Genomic DNA, 17,497 nt, shown 5'->3' on the forward strand with positions numbered 1-17,497 from the left:
TTAATATCAATATGCGGCTTTATTTAAACATACACAGTGGTAGATAGAGAGTGGGTGTGCGAAGAACTAACGCGTTTCGTGCCCCACAAGCTGGGCACTCAGAGTTCGATATTGCTGCTACAGTGCCTTATGAAGATTTAAAGTGTTAAGAAGATTAATGATCATTTTGGGGCAGATCAATATAAAGTCAAGAATTCCTCATAGGATGGAGATATCTGCTATCTGGGAAACCATTATGCAGAAAGCTCCAAATTACAGAAATGTTGTATCCCATAAAGTCATAGACTGTTATAATCAAATCATCCACATTTTTACAAATTATTTTCTTTTTTCTCTGTAATAATAAAACAGCAGCTTGTAATTAATCCCAACTAAAATATAATTAGTCCTTTTTGGAAGCAAAAGCATCTTATTTGGGTTTATTTAATGTTGACATGATTTTCTAGTACATTTAAGGTATGAATTACAGAAACCAGTTATCCAGAAAACCCCAGGTCCCAAGCATTCCGGATAACAGGCCCCATACCTGTACATTATATCCACATGGGAACACACATACTGGACTTAAAGTCACAAGTCAGTCTTTCCCCAAGTCTTCTTCGAAAGATATTTTAAAAATGTTTGAGCTGCATTTCAATTATGTCATGAGAATACACACTAAATAAATTTAAAGCAAGGGTTTCACCCTGCTAGCATTACCTGAGTGCCAGTGAATTTTTTCCTTTACTGAATGAGTTCATCCCAAAGGCAACAGTGAGGAGGTGGCTGTATTATTTTCTGTAGATATTCCCCTGAAGAATAATATATATATATATATATATATATATATATATATATATACAGCAGATCACATGCTTTAGATGGTCGCAGTACATGCCCTAATGGTTATACTTGTCTCTAGTCAGGCTTATTAGCAGGATGTTCATGCCCTCTGTGCCCCCTATTAGGAAAGTACATGGTCTGGTGAATGATCTCACAAACAGCAGAAGGATCATTAGTGTCTGCAAAAAAAGGGAAAGTAAAATAAAGAGAATAATGATGTTCCAGTATTAGGATCATCTTATTGCCTACACAGAATATACTAAGAGTTACTGGGGCCCACCAATTAATTTTATGGCTCCCAAAACATTGCTTAATCTTTTCTCCCAAGATATATTGAAATTGTTCAGTAATCAGGCCCTCTACACACCCGAGCACCCCAGCAACTGCAAATCTACTTCCTTTATAGTTATGTCCCTGAACTTTTCACATGATCCAATCGAATAGTGGCAAACATAGACTGTATCATTATTCAGCAACTATAGCCCAAAAGGTAGGTAGTTTTATGCCCTTACCAACATGAAGCTGGCTCAACAGGGAAGAGAACTCCTCATTTCCCTCCATGACACGCAGCAGATTGGAGGATTCTATTCTTTCCAGTGTCACAGCCCAATAAATGTAGATCTTCTGGTTGAATCCAACATACACCAAGCAGGGACTGTTTTGACCTCCTCTGCAGGCATAGAGGCCTGATTGCACAGGGACAGGACAGGCATCAATCATACAGTATTGAACTAACAGAGACATTAAGCCTTGTATTCTTTACCACTGTACAAAAAAAGAGAATATCCCAAAACTGAAAATAGAGGTGCAACCTTAATGTACTGTAGTCACTACCCAGAAATTTTAAAGGAGAAGGAAAGGTTAAAACTAAGTAAGCCTTATCAGAAAGGTCCATCTAAATATACCAGTAAACCCCCATAGTAATGTTGCTCTGAGTCCCCTGTCAAAAGAAACACTGCATTTCTTTCCTTCTATTGTGTACACATGGGCTTCTGTATCAGACTTCCTGCCTTCAGCTTAAACCTCATTGCCCTGGGCAAGAGCATGCTCAGTTTGCTCCTCTTCCCCCTCCCCTCCCTTCTCTACTGTAATCTGAGCCCAGAGCAGGGAGAGACTCAGGCAGGAAGTGATGTCACACCACATTAATACTGCAGCTCCTATTCTAAACAAACAGAGAGTTTCTAGAGCTTTTTACTCAGGTATGATAAAATATTCTACAGAATAAATATAGCATTCTAGCTTGCACTATTGCAGCTAATCTATTGGCAATAAAATGCCTCCGTAGCTTTCCTTCTCCTTTAAGGGGAAATACCGGAATACCAGAAAAACGCGGAGCTGCCACAAGTAAGACTTGAGTACTGTTAAGAAAAGAGTCCGTATAGTGGAGACTTAAACAGGGTCCAGTACTGGGAATATATTAGATAAAACACACTTTATTTATTCCAAATTTAAAATACACAAACATACATATTAAAAAGATTGGACATAGCAGCAATGTGCCCCAATGCGCATTTTTCAAAGGGGATTTGTATATGTATGTTTGTGTATTTTACATTTGGAATAAATAAAGTTATCTAATATATTCCCAGTAGTGACAGTGCTACGCAATATGTTGGCGCTATATAAATACATGTTAATAAATAGTGAGACCCCCATTTAAGTAAGCTCCTGCTTACTTAACATTATTATCCACTGACCTGCACAAAAGGCACTGACATTCTCCTCCACCTGGAAGCGCAGGACTGCACGGTTGTGATCAATGATATAAGTCTGTCCGTCCCACGCACAGGCAACGACTTCTTCCTCCCCATTACCCTGCAGGGGAGGAAGTTATGTTGCTACTTAGTGATACCAACTGATATATAGGCCATATAGATGAGTTACCCATTGCTGTGCATTTTTTACATGATTCCCACAGGTAGAAGCAGGGGCCAAGAAGAATCAATATGGGACACTGCGAAAAGAAAAAATCCTGGCAGGCAAAATGCCCCATGTATACAGTGTTCAATTAAAATAGAAAGTGATATATGCATGACTCGAATGGCTGACCACAAGGTAGGGAAGCAACAGAGTCAATGTGCATAAAAAGGCCCTGCAAATGCCCCTCACCGTTATATCCAGTTTCTCAAGTGCAAACAGTTGATGATCCACCTGGACTGACCATAGGAGCTGATCGGAGCCCTGTAGGAGTCGATCTGAACCCTGCATGAGCTTTAGGGTACCTGTAAAAGACAAAAAGCAATGGGACAGATAATGGAAAGAAAGTTATCAGTACAACTGTATAGCTCTCATTATGCCAAGTACCTGTTCACTACATCACGATGTAGTGATGACTAAAGAAAGCCATTCATACTTAAAGGGGAAGGAAACCTAGTTGGCGCAAAAACCCTCCCCCCTCCCGTGTGTTGCCCACCCTCCCTACTCCCCCCTGGCCTACCTGTCCCGCTGGACAAATGCCCCTAACTTGTTACTTACACTTCTGCGCAGGTCCAGTCCAGGGAGTTCACAGATGACATCTTCTTCCACGCGATCTTCTTCCCGCTTTGAACGGCGTTTTGCCGCATGCGCAGTAGGAGCATTTTGCCGGTACGGATCTACTGCGCATGCGCCAAAAGTAGATCATACTGGCGAAATGCTCCTACTGCGCATGCGCCGTTCAAAGCAGGAAGAAGATCGCGTGGAAGAAGATGTCGTCTGTGAACTCCCTGGACTGGACCTGCGCAGAAGGGTAAGTAACAAGTTAGGGGCATTTGCCCAGCGGGACGGGTAGGCCAGGGGGAAGGTGGGAGGGTGGGCAACACACGGGAGGGGGCGAGGGTTTTTGCGCCAACTTTCCCTTTTAAGCATTGGTTTAGATCAGTGCTATCCAACTTATATGGTACAGAGGGACGGAATTTTTCTAATCGACATGGTGGAGGGCCGATAATGAAAGCCAGTGTTAGCTACTCCCTGTTTTTAGACCACACCCACTTTAAACCACACCCATGTTACCGCAAGACCATGCCCACATTAATAGCACACCAAAAAAAACTGATGGTTAGTGCTCACTGCAGGGATCAGGGCCTGAACTAGGGGTAGGCAGAGTAGGCGGCTGTCTAGGACGCAATCATTGAGGGGCGCACTTTTAATGGGGTTTTTTTCTTCTTCATTTTTTCAAGCGTTACATACCATTAAATCCATATGCCTCCTCTTCTCCTGTGTATAATACAGTACCCAAACATATGATTAAGCACCTTAGGGGCTCCTAACAATAATTTTCAAATGCTAACAAACCCCCATGAACAAATACCAGGCTTATGTTCCATAGGGATCATAGGTCAGGCAGAGTATGGCAAACACATGGTGCATAGGGAAGGCAGAACAGAGCAGGAGACAGGAAAATCAGGACCACGCTAATATGTACTACATACAGTGACACAGTGCTGGTGCACCATTAGCATTTTGAATTAGGTGTGAACAGGTGAACAATGTGGGCAGTTTCAGTCTGGATCTCAGGTGTGAACAGTACAGGCCTTTAGGATATAAACAATAGAGGTGTAACAAGTGTGAACAATGCAGGGGGATCATATGTGTGAACAATACAGGGGGTTAGTCTGAATTTGATGTTTAAACAATGCAGGGGCCAGTTAATCTCTTTAGTGATACCTTTTAAATTTTACATATGGTAAGAAGACACAGCAGGCAGACTTTGATGTGGAGGGCCATATAAAGGGGGGCTGCGGGCCCCATGACAGCCCTGGTTTAGATCATTTCAACACTCTTAGCACCCATACCTTGTGGGTGTAGCTTTGATGCAGCCTAACTGGTGTTTAAACTAGGTTGACCTGTGTAAAGTCACTTTAAATTTCCTAATAGTAGAGACGTAGAGAGAGCCAGAAGGTCAAGTTGGTTTCCAAGGACAACTGTAATTGATAGCAGAAGTCAGCAAACCTGACATTCTGTAAGACTTGAATTATTCACTCCAACTGCCAATTTGGTGTCTACAGCTTAACTTGTGATATGAATGTAAGTTTCCATACATAGGTAAAGAAGAAAATTACCAGCACTCAGGACTTAATGCAAGTGGGCCAAGCCCTGCGTGTCTATTTGCAGAATAACGTTTCGGGGGCACGCCCCTTCAGTCTGATGAAGGGGCATGCCCCGAAACTTTACTCTGCAAATAATGCAAGCGGGCCTAGACCTGCGTGTTTAAGTCCTGAGTGCCGGTAATTTTCTTCCTTACCCATGTGCAATTGAGGGTGCCGAACCCTTTTTTTTACTGAGCACCGGACTAATATACTTTGAGAGGTCAGGGTGTGCTGGTGGTCTTTTTCTTTGGAAGTTTCCATACATATAGATAGAGCAGCTCATACCTCATTCTCCATACAATAACATCCTATATACATAAGGCTTAGATACATACTGGCCATGTTGAATGGACACTCACCATCCAAAGTGCAGAGTGCAAACAGGCCGGCTTCCTTTTTCCCAGCATTAGGCCCTGCATATTAGAAGAGAAAGAAACATGAACGATTATTAGTAAAATATCCATCAGCTTTTGCAATTCCAAAGGGGAAGATTCATGGATAGAACTAGAGGTGCAATGGTCTCATTAAAGGGATCCTGTCATCGGAAAACATGTTTTTTTCAAAACGCATCAGTTAATAGTGCTACTCCAGCAGAATTCTGCACTGAAATCCATTTCTCAAAAGAGCAAACAGATTTTTTATATTCAGTTTGATATGGGGCTATACATTTTGTCAATTTCCCAGCTGCGCCCAGTCATGTGACTTGTGCCTGCAGTGCACTTTAGGAGAGAAATGCTTTCTGGCAGGCTGCTGTTTTTCCTTCTCAATGTAACTGCATGTGTCTCAGTGGGACATGGGTTTTTACTATTGAGTGCTGTTCTTAGATCTACCAGGTAGCTGTTATCTTGTTTTAGGGAGCTGCTATCTGGTTACCTTCCCATTGTTCTTTTGTTTGGCTGCTGGGGGGGGGGGAAGGGAGGGGGTGATATCACTCTAACTTGCAGTACAGCAGTATAGAGTGATTGAAGTTTATCAGAGCACAAGTCACATGACTTGAGGCAGCTGGGAAATTGACAATATGTCTAGCCCCATGTCAGATTTCAAAATTGAATATAAAAAAATCTGTTTGCTCTTTTGAGAAATGGTGCAGAATTCTGCTGGAGCAGCAGTATTAACTGATTCATTTTGAAAAAATTTTTTCCCATGACAGTATCCCTTTAAGCCATTAGAAATGGTCAGCAGGTATGATACATTTAATGCCAAAGATCTCCATTTGAAATCAAAAGGAGGTTAAAATGATGGTACTGCAGGTGACTAGCAAATTGCTCTAAACTACTACCACAGGGTATAATTTTATTGACACTGTCCTGTATTCATCAGGATGGCATATCATAGGTTGCAGTGTTGTACATGTTTGTATCCTGCTACATTTATCCCTACTCACAGGCAGTGTTCCATTACTGAGGGGGTTATGCCCTTCAACTGTAAAGCAAAGAGACTGCCAAGAGTCTCCCAAGATGGTAAATAATTGAGATTCTCTAAGAGCATTTATGTTCCAAGGTAAACAAAACAAAGGGAAGGGGCATGCTTAAATATAAACACCAATGTGTTGGTGAAGCAGCTTCCTGTTCAGCAGATTGGTGCTCTAATGTTCTAACAAAACAGTGCCCCCCCCCCACCACAGTGGTTAGTGTATAAAATGCTTGTTTTTAGCCAGGGTCAGAGCTATATATGGCTGATCTGAGAACTCTGGACCTCTAGCCACCAATCAGATCATAAGACAGACCATGCACAGATGGACACAGTCTTTGTGATTTCCTCCGGATCTAATAGAGCACAGATTTCAAAAATGAAGGGAAATGTTATGGGTGCAAGAGATTCCAACTAGTGTCTGTCTATGCCTGGGCATCTAGAAAGGAAGCATTTTGGAGAGCTTCTTTCCAGCTTGCATATATTACCTTTCTGAAGGTTCTGGGTCAGGTACCAGGATACTTCTACCTCCTGTCCATAACCTAATTGATCTTCCGGTAAAGAATACCCTACAAATGCTTATGGGGGTTATGTAATAAAAGGCACTAAGTGTGCCCAGGTACAGTAACCCACAGCAACCAATCAGCAGGTAGCATTTACTGGTCACCTGCTTAAAAGCCAACATCTTATTGGTGGCTATGGGTTACTGCTCCTGGGCAAACATTGTGCATTTTATTACATTTGGGGGTATGTGGTTTAAATTAGAACCAAAGTGGCACATTGTCACTATAGTTGTCTCACCTGAAATCCCAACATAATTCCATGGTAAACTCATGGAGAGGAAGCCTTTCCTATACAGAAAAGAACTGCTGCTTCCGATTTAATTTGCAGATGCAAACCATGTATATACAAACTACTTCTTTAGCAGATATATCCAGCATTGCAAAGTTCTACATTTTTTAAATCAAAATACACAAAGACAAAAAAAAAAAAACATTCCAAAAAACACAAGCAGAAAATGTTTTTGACTTCAAAGGCGATAAAGATCATTAATTATCCATGTCAAGTCTGGAGCAGACGGGGCATCATGGGAGGAAACCGGAAGAAAGCAATTCTGAAATCCAAAAAAAAAAAAAAAAATCGAGGAAAGAAGAAACTCTGCTATGCTGACTTCAAAGCAAAGCAAAGGCTTCATGGCTTTATTTTTAACTGGCACAAAAAGAAACAAATAAAAAGAATGTCTTCTCTGATAAGGCAATTGATTTGCTCCAGAGGCAGGGGCTTTAATAAACAGCATGAGCCTGGCTAGCCTGTGAATGCTTGATTTCTGGTTTGCATCTAACAAGATCTCCCAAGTAGAAGCTTCTAAGATAAGAAAAGAGTCTAAGAAAGAACACTATTGACAGGAATTGCTATCACCCAAATACCACGTCACAAAAAAGATTTAAGCTGGTCCAAATAGTATACCTACATAGATGCTCATTTTGAAAATACTGCTCATCAACTCCCTAAGAATACCATTCCCAGATTTCTGCCTGATATTCAAGTGTACGTCACCCAGTTGTTGTCCACTTACCATGGCATCACAACCCTCCTGATAAAACACCTGGGACAAATATTTGGAACCCTAGTTTCACCAATTATTGACACTAATTTTCACCACTGTTACTGTAAAAAAAAAAAAAACAGCTGGGCACTAAGGTGCATCCGGGAAGCCAAAGGTTACACATCAACAAATTAAGTCCTGCCACCCCTTGAATCACAAGTATTATCCTTCATCGGAATGGTGTTATGGCCTTGCACATTAGCCTTACAAATTAAGAACCTTAGGAAATTACTTGTCACTACAGTTTCACTGCCGTACGGTTTCCTGCCATATCATGTTCACAACTAGGATAAAGTCCACATTCTTCTCACACCCCACAAGAATTCACATGTACCTCTCTTTATGCTGCCAATTAGGTGTGTGGAAACATTTTTATTATGGATACGGAGAGATGTCTGGTGAAGGATAACATCCCGTGTAGCAACCTCCCTAAAATGAAAGTAAGATATGGTAGAAGGTCAACTTGACTGTAGTGGAGCAGAGCAGAAAAGAAAGGGTGAATGTGCAGGCTGGTGAACATACAGGATGAGTAGATGTCATTTCACGGCATCATACATGCAATCAGAGGAGACAGGTGAAAGATGAGTACAAACATGGACAGAGGACACACGAAAGCCCAGCTAGAGACATATGACACAATAGTATTAATAGTCAGATGGAATAAAGCACTAAACAGAGACAGATGAGTCAGATAAACCAATTTATGTACATGACCCCAAGCACGGGGTGATCAACCCAGTCACTTTGATCAATAACAAATTTAAAAAACATTGTAGCAAAATCTGCTGGTTAATGTATTTTGACCATTTCTGTAGAGTAAAAAATACAGAAAACCTGCAGTGGCAGCACTGGCTAAACAGCACCACTGGGCCATCTACTGTCCTGTTATAGAACTGCAGAACGACAAAGGGATGTAGTACACTGAGCAACTTTAGGATGGATTCAAATATTTGGATGATACAACCCCCCCTGCAATGTAAGATCAGCTAGCAGAGCTCTACGATATACCTTTTTCAGAAATTAAAAATACAATAGAACCCCCATTTTATGTTTTTCATGGGACCCAAAAAAAAATCTAAAATGAGGGAAAACTTAAAATCAGTGGATGTAAAATGGGGGTTCTACTGTAACATCATTTATTAATCTTCTATTATTAGGGGAAGATGACCTAGTATTTATAAAGCCTCGTATACATACACATATTCCAGTCCCAAATCTTATTCAATAGTTGGTTCTTTTAAAACCTGGTGCTACCTCTCTCTCTCTTTTTACCTGGTTTCTGCAGCTCCTGTCCCCTCAGTCCCCAAACTTGGCTCTTCTTTCCATGTACAGAGGAGAACAGCATAGCCACACCCTGGCTGGGATACCATGAGTTCAGGGGTCCCATCTGTACCAGGGTTAACAGAGAGACTATCCACCTGCAACGAGACACAGCAGTCTGAAAACCTAAAGCTGTCGGGAAAGGAATATAAGTGGGGTGTGCCAAAGCAAATAGAATCAGGTATATTTAGAGAAGAGAGTTCAAGCAAATTTAAATGGTTGTTCACCTTTAAGTTAACGTTTAGTATAATGTAGAGACTGATATTCTGAGACAATTCACAATTTTTTTTTTTTTTTTATTATTTGTTGTTTTTGTGTTATTAACTTTTTATTCAACAGCTCTCCTGTTTGCAATTTCAGCAATCTGGTTGCTAGGGTTAAAATTCCCCTAGCAACCATGCATTAATATAAATTAGAGACTGGAGAAAGAAGAGTAATAAAAAGTAGCAATAACAATACATTTGTAGCCTTACAGAGCATTTGTTTTTAGATGGGGTGGAAGTAAGTGAATGAATGCAGGCTGTAGGAAAAGAGAAGATTGTGAACATTCTGGAACAAACTAAAAATGAACCCCAGAGATGATAAAGGCTCAGTTAGCAATTCATATTTACTCATTGTTCGACTGTATTTCCATATACCTGTCCTTCAAGCAGCCATTTCTTTAGAGCCACCAACTGGCCACATGCCAGGTCAGCATCTGGTGGACTTTCCCAGCGAAAGGCCCGCACTACCCGGTCTGTGTACCCCAAAACCAACTCACATAGACCATCCCCATCTGGATGAGAAAACAAAATGTTGAAAAAACATTGAAAAACAAGAGTAGCTATTCAGAGAAGAATACAACATTTTATTCCTACCAATATCACTGATGAGAGCAAGCTTTGTGTTGGCTGGCAGGTGCTGGGTATAGGTTGCTTTCTGATCATCCCCCTGCAATGGGTCCAGTGGGCCTTCAGGTTTGGCAGTCAAGTCAAACAGGTGAAACCAGCCTTCAGCACTGACTGCAATCACAAAATTCTTTGAGGGAGAAAAACACATGAGCACAATCACTAGCATGCATATTTCTTGCTATGGTTTGCAACACTGGCTAATAGATATGCAAAGTTATGCTTAATACTTAAAGGGGTTGTTCACCTTTTGGACAATAAAGCTAATTCAACAGCCCATGTCATAAACGTTTTTGTAATTTATCTTTATTACTTAAAATGTTTGCTTTCAGAGATACATACCATAGAAGTGGGTCATCTCTGCAAACACTCTCAGCTCTCTCCTCTGTGATCTGTGATCGTGAGACACGCTCTATGTAAGGGCTAGTCCACACGGGGAGATAGCGACGCGTTTGCGGCGACAAAGCGCCGCGACAGTCGCCGCGACCGGCGCAGGCGACAGTTTTGTATGGGCGCCTATGTAAAAACGCCTGTGCTAACCACACGAGGCAATGCGCTTTTCAACAGTCGCCTGAAAAAGCCTGGCGAGGCATTTTCAGGCGACTGTTGAAAAGCGCATCGCCTCGTGTGGTTAGCACAGGCGTTTTTACATAGGCGCCCATACAAAACTGTCGCCTGCGCCGGTCGCGGCGACTGTCGCGGCGCTTTGTCGCCGCGACCGCAAACGCAACGCTATCTCCCCGTGTGGACTAGCCCTAAGAGGTGCAGGTTGCCAAATACGGAAGTGCACATGCTATCTCTCTCCTGCTTCATATCTTTGTTCCGATTGGCTGAATCTTGCCAGCCAATGGAATTGAAGATGTGCAAATGAAGCAGGAGAGATAGAGCATGCACAGTGCAGATTCAGTTGTGAACTTCCTTATTTGGCAACCTGCATCTGTTACACAGAGCGCGTTGGCAAACCCGAACCAGAGAAGAGAATTAAGAAAGTTTTTACGGAGATGATCCATAGCTTCTGTGGTATGTATCTCTGAAAGCAAACATTTTAGGTAATAAAGATAAATTAATTGCTTTTACCAAGTCAAGTCCGGTATGTGGATCTCCATTACTTTTTCCTCTTATCGTATGCAGCGTGGGACGCTGGACTCCCTAATTACATTTAAATCACTTTGCTGTGAGTCCGAGCAGTTTTTCTATTTATCTTAATAAAGATAAATTACAAAAACTTAAAAACTTAAAAAAAAGGCTGCTAAATTAGCTCTATTGTCCAAAGGGTGAACAACCCCTTTAAGACATCTAGACATTCATTTAAACAAAAGGTTAGGTGAACCCAAACCACTGTGCAACATAAGTTAGTGAGTCCAAGTGCTAGAAAGCTCCCCCTCCTGTCTTTCTACTAGTTCATACTGGAAGACATTTGTGCATCAGTTTACTTACTATATTGATAATGGATGAGGACCTCTTGCCTTGTATGAATTTCGTGGTTACGCCCTCGCTGCACTCCCACCTAATAGTTTAAAGGGGTTGTTCACCTTCCAACACTTTTTCCAGTTCAGTTGTTTTCAGATAGTTCACCAGATAAAGACTTTTTCTAATGACTTTCTATTTACTATGTGTGAATGTTTTTCTAATATTGAAGTGTAAAATTAAATTTTTCACCTTCTAAAGTAGCACTGGGGGGGGCACCGACACTGTAAATAAACTGTTCTAAATTGATACATTTCATTGAATCATTCCTTATCTTTTGTCCCTGCTGAGCAGAATCCATTGGTTTCGTTACAGGCAGCTGTTAAAATTGATACAATAGTTGCTAATACTCCAAAGATGCTGCTGAGAAATGTATCAACTAAATGTAGCAAAATTCTAACAGTTTAGAGTCCACACCTGAATTTCTGAGCTGCCAGACTGAAACACAAGAGACAGGGACATTTTATATTTTGGAAAAACAGTAAAAAATAAATAATGGGAAGTAATTGGAAAAAGTCTTTATTTCTGGGGAACAATCTAAAAACAACTGAATTGAAAAAAGTATTTGGAAGGTGAACATTAAGGATGGGCGAATTTGACCCATTTAATTTCGGCAAAAATTCACTGCCGGCGAAATGTCGCCGACCCCCATTAAAGTGTAAGGGTGTCAAAAAAAATTTGTGCGACGATTTTTTTGTCGCACGACTCCATACATCTCTATGGGCGTCAATTCAGCTGCGAAACAAGGCGAAAAAACTCGCCAATCCCTAGTGAACATCCCCTTTAAGATTGTTTAGTGGTGCACACAACTTTTCCTTTTTTGCTATAGTTTATACAGGAGCAGTGGCCAGTCCTATGCTATATAACATTCGCTAATTACAGTTGTGGCCAATAAAGAGGCAACTATTTGCGAAAAACCGGGTACCTGTGTGAAATGCATAATAAAGTAGTAGAATTCTTAATAAATCAGGTTAAAGTCTGTGTAGGACTGGCTATATCAAGGATAACTTTGATGTAGTTGGCCAGCTGGAATATATTGCAATATATGGACAAACAATCCCCTAGACTAGAGGTCCCTGACGAGTGGCTTGGGAATAACATGTTGATCATCAACCTCTTGGATGTTGCTCTGAGTGGCCTCAAAGCAGGTGCTTATTTTTGAATTCCAGGCTTGGAGGCATATTTTAATTGCATTAAACTATGTGTACTGTGCAGTAGACTATAGGCTCATATGCTGATATTATTCATCATTGTAGGGAGATTTGCAGTTATACAATAGGTCCCCTTAAAGGCCTTACAAATTTTATAGTAAACTGTTTAAAATGAAAAATATTATTACTCACCTTTCCTTTATTGCAAACATCTCCTACCCCAACACATGTCAGCTAGAAAACATATTGTAGGTAGCATTATACAACACTGCCAAGAAAGAACAAGTTCAAAAATGTCTTCTCCTCAGTCACATAGGATAATAAAGCCAAACAAAAGCAAGTCTCTTGGTCTGCCATTTTTTTTGCATGTTCAGTTGTAATCCAATTACATATATATATATTTCTGACTTCCTTTATGGTCTCAACAGAAGTCAGCTTGTCTAGGATTAGGTATGGGACCTGTTATCCGCAATGCTCTTCTGGGTAACGGGTCTTTCCTTAATTTGGATCTTCATAGTCTACTAGAAAATCATTTAAGCATTAAATAAACCCAATAGGCTGGTTTTGCTTCCAATAAGGATTCATTATATTTTAGTTGGGATCAAGTACAAGGTACTGTTTTATTATTACAGCGAAAAAGGTAATCATTTTTAAAAATTTGGATTATTTGGATAAAATGGAGTCTATAGGAGAAGGCCTTTCTGTGATTTGGAGTTTTCTGGATAACAGGATTTTGGATAATCTATCCCATTCCTGTAATACTAACAATATTGATTCTGTAGAATATATAGCAAATAAAGTATCCCCTATTGTAAAATATAGGGGAATAATAATCAGGTCATAATAATAATACAGGTCGTGGAACTCCGAACACCTTACCATTCATATTGCCCCATGTACCTGTGCCTCATCTGTACCTCATTTGTACCTGTGTCATAGTAACATAGTAAGTTAGGTTGAAAAGAGACACACCTACATCAAGTTCAACCTTTTAACTTTTTTTTAACCTGCCTAACTGCCAGTTGATCCAGAGGAAGGCAACAAGGTCAATGTCAACGGCAGTCAATCCCTCAGATTGCCCCCAATTTGTACCTGTGCCAGCAGGAGCCAAAAATCTATCATATTGCCCCAAACATCTGTGTACCTGTGCCAGCAGCCATCATATTACCCCATGTACCTGAGCCAGCAGCAGCCAATCCCTCATATTGCCCCCAATCTTTACCTGTACTAGCAGCAGCCAAAAATCCACAATATTTCCCCTAAATATGTGCCAGCAGTAGTAAAAAATCTATCATATTGCTCCCAAATATGTACCTGTGCCAGCAGCTGCCAAGAGGGTGGTCGGGAGTGCTTCTGGCCTCAATATGAATCACAGGCAAAAGGGGCGGGCGCCTACTCTGCCTACCCCTAGTTCCGGCCCAGATTATTTATTATAATAAACAAGTTTCAGTCAGGCACCTGCCAGAAATTACATCACTAAGCAAAGATTATAACCAATGACATCCCTAAGGGTATAATTTACAAGGTATTCATGGCTCTTGTGTATTATATAAAAACATTGTGAATTCTTTGGCACTGAGGTCTGATATCGCTCTACTTAGTTCATCTAAATGTCTTTGCTTTTTTACTTACTGTAACCCATAAAGGTGTGAATCATGCCAGAAAAAAAATGTATTCTCACCATGCCAGAGCAAGAGCGGGTCAGCCAGGGCTTGCTTTGTTCATTTTTATAGACGTGCAGTTTCCCACTCGCGTCTCCGAGAACCAGCTCATTCAGCTGTAAAGAGAACAAGCAACAATGGCACGTTAGTTTCCAGATGCAGCACATCTGCCCTTGGTATGTAATAATTGTTGGGCCCTGGCGCAGTCCTTTACCGAGTCATTATCAGCATCCCCCAGGCACAGGGCATGAGGAAAAAGGGAGCCGCTGAATTCCAGGACTGCTCGCTGAACGTAGCTGAGAGAGCGCATGATACTGGTACTGATACCGACCGATTACGAACAATAAAGATCTAAGTTTGGATGTACTGTAAGAAATAAAAAAAAAAGTACAGAACAGCAAATTAAATACTTGTATTCCATTAAAAGGGCGGTTCACCTTCAATTTAACTTTAAGTATTTTAAAGAATGTCCATTTATAAGCAACTTTTCAAATGGTCTTCATTATTATTTTTTTTATATAGTTTTTAAATTATTTGCCTTCTTCCTCTGACGCTTCCCAAGTTCCACAGACCCCATCTAAAATAACAAAATGCTCTGTAAGGCTACGAATGAATTGTTATTGCTACTTTTTATTATGTCTTTCTGGTCAGGGCCTCTCCTGTTCATCTTCAAGTCTTTTGTTTATAATCCATGCATGGTTGCTAGAGTAAATTGGACCCTAGCAACCAAATCGCAAATTGGAGAGCTTCTAAATAAAAAGCTAAATCATTTAAAAATACTAAAAATAATTTAAATGACATAGAGTTCGTGAGACAGCAGGGTTTGAACTTGATTAGATGAAGCTGTGAGTGACTGAAGGTGAGGAGCAGGAGGCATAGGCGGCCCATGAGAAGTTTTAATACATTAATAAATAGGTTAACCGGCGGACAGTTGGATTTAAAGCGGCAACAAGGGCTGGCCTGGAACTACTACAGTAGGGCCACAGAATAAATCGAAAAGGGGACAGGATGAGGCCGGCTACTACTATCCCCACAGATACAACCACCACAGCGGCCACCGTACCCTAAACGCAAAACAGACACGTGGTCAGCAGCTCAGCCTTAGGTGAAGTTAACGCTGTTGCTTCGCGGTTCCAGCGCGCTAAGTGTATAGCACGCATTCTAGGAGCAGCATTCCATTTCCTCCCCCCCCCTTTACTAGAAAGTTCTAGTCCCTCCCGGAAGCTTCCACACCGCCTTCTCCTCCCCGGCACTGACAAATGTAAGGGGGCGGGCCTGTAGGCTTTGCACAGGCCTAGCGCAGCCGGACACATTTGCACTTCAGCAGCGCTGACAGCGCACAGAAGCACCCCAAAACCCACTCGCCGAGAACGCCGCGCATCCTCAGTCCCGACCACTCCCACCATGACTGCCGAGGAGATGAAGACCGAGGGACCACAACATTTCACAATGGATGGCACCGACATCACCCCCAAAGGAGATCAGGGAGTCCTGAAGGTAAATAGATGTCTATGTAGGTTGCTTGGCTGTACCAACAGAGAGAGGGGTAGTCAAAGCCTGCTTGTTGTTGACTAAGCACATGGCACTGCATGTTGTGATTTTTTTTCTTTTGCATGGACAGCCCCATAAGGGGGTGTGTTAGGGGACTACAGACCCCCTTGTTGGACTCTATAAACAGTTTGCTCACTGCATGGAACTTCTCAATGTACAGTTATATTCATAATAGGATTCATTTTTGTATGTCTAGGGTATTCTCTCTGCCACGCTCTCCTTTGGCATTTGCTGCCAACATTTCAAATTCATTTCCATAGGCGTTTACAGTGGTGTAACTTGATGTGACAGTGGGCCCCACAGCTAATTCATTTTAGCGTTGCCACCTTTTCTGGAAAGAAATACCGGCCTTCCTATATATTTATATTTTATATATATATATCTTTTTTCCTTTTAATAACATTGGGATCAACCATCATTTTTACTGGCCAGGCTGGTAAAATACCGGCCAGGTGGCAAACCTAGGCCACCAGCATATCCAGAGGTTGTCATTTTAAACCACTATATGTTGAAATTTCTCATTAATTAGGGCCTCATGGGCCCCCTGCAACCGCAGGGTCTGCTTCCTCTGTAAGTTACACCTCTGGGCACTTATGTGCCAGGCTCCTGGTCTTTGTAATGGCCTGCAAGGGAAACCATTAATTTCTTATAGCGATAGGAAGAAATTGTGTCAACCCTAGACTTTTCCCTAAGAGAAAAGGAAAGTCGTTTAGCACTTGGGGGTGCCAAATGTTAGACACCCCCAAGTGAATGTATTTACTTACCTGAAACCCTGGGTCAGTGCTCCTATCAGCAGAAAACTGCATCTGTCCGGGGTTATTTCAGTGAGCACCACGGAACGCTCCTCTTCCGGCTTCTTCTTTATTCACACGGCTGCGCATGCACGTTAGAGTGAAAAATATTATATAATATAACTAAAAAGTCGGCTTTTTCATCGTACTGTGCATGCATCTGCCCCAGGAAATTTGAAGAAAGAAGCCGGAAGAGAAGCGATCCGCGGTGCTAACTGGAATAACCCCTGGGCCGGTGCAGTTTTCTGCCTTATAGGAGCATTGGCCTGGGGTTTCAGTTAAGTAAATACATTCACTTGGGGGGGTGTCTAACATCCTTTAATGGTATTTCACCAAGAAGGGGCTTGGAAATTTGTGCGTTGCTGCTGGAGTCAGAATTATCAGGGCCATCGTAAGAGGGTGGGGAGCAGTGGCGCATTTATGAGATGTGAGACCCCCAGGCTAAGCTTTCCACAGATCCCCCCCCCCCAACCGTCGCATTGTGCCTGTTAACCCCAGTATAGAGATGCACACATGTCAAAATCTACATGCATCCAGGCATGCGCACCATACCTGCATTCTTCTCACAGGTGCATCTGACCGGACCCAAGATTCAGAAAGAAATAATGGAGAGGGGCCCTGATGTGGCAGCCCCTGTGGGCCCAACACCCCCCAGTCCGCCGCTGACTGGACCCCTAGGCTATAGCTTAGGTAAGCCTATAAATTAATCCACTCCTGATGGACAGTTTCCTTGACAGGACCAAGCCCAGACTGGCAATCTGTGG

At 41.8% G+C, this 17,497-nt stretch overlaps 2 protein-coding genes across 4 annotated transcripts in view; one reads left to right on the forward strand and one right to left on the reverse strand.

Moving 5' to 3' along the window:
* On the reverse strand, positions 1-15,591 carry itfg2.L (integrin alpha FG-GAP repeat containing 2 L homeolog). 2 transcript variants are annotated; one of them, XM_018251916.2, is made up of 13 exons: positions 15,455-15,591; positions 14,606-14,757; positions 14,412-14,507; positions 12,923-12,964; positions 10,083-10,242; positions 9,864-10,000; positions 9,178-9,323; positions 8,240-8,334; positions 5,249-5,302; positions 2,932-3,044; positions 2,520-2,637; positions 1,335-1,508; positions 1-1,001 (listed from the first exon to the last, which is right to left on the reverse strand). In XM_018251916.2, the coding sequence occupies exons 2-13, from the start codon at positions 14,699-14,701 to the stop codon at positions 898-900; spliced, it is 1,335 nt and encodes a 444-aa protein (XP_018107405.1). In that variant the 5' UTR covers positions 14,702-14,757; positions 15,455-15,591; the 3' UTR covers positions 1-897. The 2 variants fall into 2 exon arrangements, with proteins under 2 accessions (XP_018107405.1, XP_018107406.1); XM_018251917.2 differs by lacking the exon at positions 12,923-12,964.
* Positions 15,507-17,497, forward strand: part of fkbp4.L (FKBP prolyl isomerase 4 L homeolog) — a 19,672-nt gene continuing 17,681 nt past the window's right edge. Inside the window, 1 exon segment of one of the 2 annotated variants that reach the window (NM_001091447.1) lies at positions 15,507-15,888. In NM_001091447.1, coding sequence (NP_001084916.1) covers positions 15,796-15,888 — 93 coding nt within the window. In that variant the 5' untranslated portion in view covers positions 15,507-15,795. 2 annotated transcript variants of the gene reach the window in all.

Source organism: Xenopus laevis, chromosome 3L, assembly GCF_017654675.1.
Source record: "Xenopus laevis strain J_2021 chromosome 3L, Xenopus_laevis_v10.1, whole genome shotgun sequence".
In the NCBI taxonomy this organism is placed as follows: domain Eukaryota; kingdom Metazoa; phylum Chordata; class Amphibia; order Anura; family Pipidae; genus Xenopus; species Xenopus laevis.

What these genes read in the sequence shown, in the direction of transcription:
- itfg2.L (XM_018251916.2), bottom strand. Translation starts at nt 14,701, where the DNA reads ATGCGCTCTCTCAGCTACGTTCAGCGAGCAGTCCTGGAATTCAGCGGC. An exon ending in AATGGCTGCTTGAAGGACAG is followed by an intron (nt 9,324 to 9,863) that starts GTATATGGAAAT and finishes GTCTCGTTGCAG; the next exon opens with GTGGATAGTCTCTCTGTTAA. An exon ending in TGTCAGTGCCTTTTGTGCAG is followed by an intron (nt 1,509 to 2,519) that starts GTCAGTGGATAA and finishes CTGTGCAATCAG; the next exon opens with GCCTCTATGCCTGCAGAGGA.